The 4,051-nt window shown below is 61.8% G+C and overlaps 1 protein-coding gene across 1 annotated transcript; it reads right to left on the reverse strand.

Moving 5' to 3' along the window:
• Positions 1-469: 469 nt before the first annotated feature.
• Positions 470-1,929, reverse strand: LOC136548920 (uncharacterized). The gene is made up of 3 exons (XM_066540277.1): positions 1,792-1,929; positions 995-1,620; positions 470-785 (listed from the first exon to the last, which is right to left on the reverse strand). Exons 1-3 carry the CDS (start codon positions 1,927-1,929, stop codon positions 470-472), a joined length of 1,080 nt encoding a protein of 359 aa, XP_066396374.1.
• Between the last annotated feature and the right edge of the window lie 2,122 nt (positions 1,930-4,051).

The following is a 4,051-nucleotide window of genomic DNA, read 5'->3' on the forward strand; positions in this document are numbered from 1 at the left end:
AAGCACTGCGAGAAAACTTGAGAAAAAACGACACAGCACAAGGAAAGAAAGTGCGCACCTGGGCAACGCCGGGTAGGTCATCAGCCACGACGGACAACACTGTCTGCAGCGACCGCTCCGCTAGCCGGTGGAATTGCTCGAAGGAGCCCCAGCGCCTCCCCTCGTCCACGTCCTCGAGGGCGAACAGAGGTTCCCCCTCAGGGTCGTCCTGGCTCCACCACAAGACACGCGGGCTATCCCACCCGCAGGGCTCGGGTCATACCCAGACAAGGGCCAAGCTCCCCTCGCCAGAAGTCAGAGCTGGCTGCTCCGCGGTACTAGCCGCCTCGGCATCCGCCACCTCCTTCCCCTAGGAAGTATCGTCGGAGGAGATTGAATGACCCTCCACCTCTTGGGTGCTCTCCTGCGATGGCGGTGGGTCTTGGACTAGGGGTAGTACCGAAGCTTGCCCCACCTCCGTCTCCGTACCCTAGGCCGCCGGCTTCGCCGCACCCAAGCCAGCCTCCGCCGCCTCGACCTCGGTGGTCTCAGGGGCTCCAGCCTCCACCACCTCGGCCTCAGTGGTCCTGGGAGCCCCGGTGTCCGTCACCTCGGCTTCGGAAGCCCTAGAAGCCCCGGCCTCCGCCACCTCGGCCTCGCCCTCGGTGGCCTCAGCGACTGAAGGCGCCTCAGCTTCATCTGACTCATGGGCCTCGGCCTCGTGGGACGTAGGCGCCTCCTCCCCTGCTTGCTTTGTGGCCGCCTTGATAGCCTCTCCTTGGGCGACCGGCTCCTTCGGGTCGGCCCTGGCCGACACCGCGCCACGTTGTATGGCGGCCTATGCCTCCACCACCCATCGGGCGGTGGAGCTAGTGCTCACCTTGAGCACCTTACGTGGTGCTAGGGCAGGCACTTCCGGCTAATGCTTCCGGCTGAAGATGAAACACTCACAAGGTTAGTATACGACCAAAGAATGAGTGGGAGATGCTACGAACTCCACTGACAAAACACTTACCTCGAACGGGGACACAATAGCTTCCACACCGCGTCCCTCGTCCTCAGCAATGGCGGCGGCGGCGGCGGTGGCACGGCCCCCGTGTCCGCCGATACCGGCCGGCCCTTGACAGGCTCCAATACCTCCTCGACCCTCTGTGGAGGTAGTTGAGTCGCCCTCACTATTGCCCGCCCCACCTCCATCGTCGAGCCCATTGGGCTGACGGCGCGCTTCCCCGATGCCCGTGTCTTGGGCATGTCAGCCTCGGCCCTAGGGCAAGCGATCGCCAGCCCTGAGGCGCCCTCTCCTCCTCTTCCTAGAGACACCGGGCCGCTCACTGACACCCCGGGCGCCATCTCCCTGACGTCAGGGAGATGGTCCAGAGGACCCCGCCCCACCTCGCTCTCATCGTCATCGCTCGAAGAGTCCATCGACAACGGTGATAGAGATGGCTCCTCTGGGAGACCGTCGTGCCTCTGTTGCCGGCGACATTTCTCTAGCTCATTGCGCTCGAGGCTCTTCCTCTTACGCTTTGCCTCCTTGGCGTCCTTCCGCTCCTTGTACGCCTCGGCGTGCGCCCTGTTCGCCGCCCGCCGCTCTACATCCTCGGGAACGGGCGGCGGGGAGACTCGCACATCCCTCATCCCCTGCAAGAACGGCAAACACAAATAAGGGAACAAATTGAAAACGTAAGGAGCAAGGAGGCCTCGGGGCCACAGCGACGCGTGACTCACCAGAGAGAAGTACCCCCGCGACGGGCGCATCGGGAATAGGGTCAGATCACTGCTCCTCTACCGCCCCTCCACCATCTCTCTCACCCGACGTAGAACCTCCTCATTGGAAAGGGCGACGGCGGACAACCGGATGCCATCGATCGGCTCACCCAGTGTCATCTCGAACAGGCATTGCTGCTGAGTCATCAGCGGCAGCACCCTCTGGCGGTGGAAGGCCGCCATGACCACGGCCGCCGTAAGGCCGTGGCTGCGCAGCCTCTCCAGCGCCTTTAGGAGCGGCTATAGCTTGGGCTAATCAACCAATGGGAAGCCGTACCTCCACCTCTCCGGCTGGCTCTCCACAACCTGCCCAGTATAGGGGGGAAGCCCGCCATCATCATTGTGTAGGTAGAACCAGCTGTTGTACCAGCGGCGGTTGGACGATGCGAGCTGGGCCGGGATGTAGAAGGGCTACCTATCTTGGCGCACTTGGAGAGTGCAGCCGCCGGCCCTCAACGCCTTCCGCGTGCCCGTCGTGCCCGCTGGCTTGGTGTTGAGTCCCGCCCGAAAGAAGTGGAGCCACAGCTCCCAGTGGGGGGCGATGTCTAGGTACCCCTTGCAGACGGTGACGAAGATGGCCGCCTGCGTGATGGAGTTGGGGTTGAAGTTGTGGAGCTCCACGCCGTAGTAATGCGGGAGCGCCCGCATGAACCGGTCCACCGACAAGCCGAGACCACGCTCGTGGAAGGCCACGAAGCTCACGATGTAGCCATCGCATGGCCTTGGCTCTAGCTTGCCCCCCGGAGCAATCCACTCTGGTCTGGTGGGGTCGGTAACTGGGCGGAGGAGGCCATCGTCGACAAGCGACTATAGCGTCACCGCAGACACGTCAGGCGAACCCCAAGGATCTGCCTAGAGGACAACAGCGCCACTGGCCATGGGTGCGGTGGAGAATGTGGCTACGGCGGTAAGGCGTGCTCTCGCTATCTCTCTCTCTCTCCTTTCCTCCCCCTTCTCCCTTCTTCTCTCCAGCGCTCTCTTCCTCTGTTCTTAGCAACTGCTCGAGGGCAGAAAGGGCGAACGTAGGCAAGGTAAGGAGGGGTGGGGCATGGCTCGTCACGTATTTATGAGTGAGGGAAGGGGGCGAAAGGGACGGGCGATGAAACTGGGGAAGTTTCCTTCGGATCTAGCGCAATTAATCCGGATCCGACCAAACCGCCCACGCGTCCACCTTTTCCTTATTAATCGCGCGCACACGGTAACGTCCCATCCGTAGATGTCGCGTCGCATTCGACCGCAGCGACGGCAGGTGCCGTTCCGTCTCCCTAAGGAACCCCCTCAAAAGGTGCACCCGCCGTCGCTAGCCGATGGGAAGGGAATATCCCCCACCCAATTTCTTTCAGACTAAGGAACTGGGCAATGAGCCCGTTATGGTCTAGGGGTTCGAAGGTTGGGCCCTCGAGGGTCTCGACAGCCGCCCCAGGACAAACAGAGTCAGGGATGACTATGGGCGAGCCCGTACATGGCCGAGGCCCAAGCAAGCAATTGCTTGGGATGCCCTAAGTTGTGTCCAAGACCGGCAGGGAGGTCTCTGAATGGGATCCCACCGTAGGGAGGCACCGAGCCCCCGGGGCCAATCGAACGGCCCTAGGACCCACTAGAGAAGCCCTCTGGTACTCTTGGAGTGCGTCTTTGGACTGCTAGCCGACCCCTATCGAATGGGGCATGGGCCTCCACTCGAACTTACCCGGTAACAGCTCACCGGAGGTGTCACTGCTCGCCCACCGAGGGTAGCCTGGCATACTCCACCCCTCCTTCTGAATGAAAAGGATGCACGAGGGTCGCACAAAAAAGACAGGGAAGCTCCTGATCGCCCTCTTGCTCCAAGCAGAGGCTCGGGGGCTCTTCTTGCAACCAAGCCGAGGCCAGTGACTCGAACTCGCACTCAGGGGGCCCGGCAAACGTGATAAAACCCCTCCTTCCGAACGAAAAGGATGCGCAAGGGCCGCACAAAAAAGACAGGGAAACTCCTGATTGCCCTCTTGCTCCGAGCAAAGGCTCGGGGGCTCTTCCTGCAACCAAGCCGAGACCCAGCGACCCGAACTCATGCTCGTGGGCTCGGTAAACGCGATAAAACCCTCACTCAACATGAGAAAAGCCCCTGGAGGAATAAATCTACTCCTCCAGGGCCTCGGCAGCTACACCCGGTGGGTGCACTCGTGCGCACCCACCGAGGCCTCGAGTATGAAACACCACCCTGCCAGGAGCTGCCGTGAGCCAAGTCTCATCAAAACCACAGGGAGAGCGCTCACACTCTCCCCAAGGCTCGGGGGCTACTGTCGGGTACCATAAAAAGGGGTCCCCT

This window comes from Miscanthus floridulus, chromosome 4 (genome assembly GCF_019320115.1).
Source record: "Miscanthus floridulus cultivar M001 chromosome 4, ASM1932011v1, whole genome shotgun sequence".
NCBI lineage: Eukaryota > Viridiplantae > Streptophyta > Magnoliopsida > Poales > Poaceae > Miscanthus > Miscanthus floridulus.

Excerpts from the sequence above, each read along its gene's own strand:
- LOC136548920 (XM_066540277.1), bottom strand. The coding sequence starts at position 1,929 with ATGGCGGCCTTCCACCGCCAGAGGGTGCTGCCGCTGATGACTCAGCAG. Across the intron at positions 1,621-1,791 it reads ATGAGGAGGTTCTACGTCGG|GGGATGAGGGATGTGCGAGT; the intron begins GTGAGAGAGATG and ends CCGTTCTTGCAG. Across the intron at positions 786-994 it reads CTATTGTGTCCCCGTTCGAG|GGCCGACCCGAAGGAGCCGG; the intron begins GTAAGTGTTTTG and ends GGTGTCGGCCAG.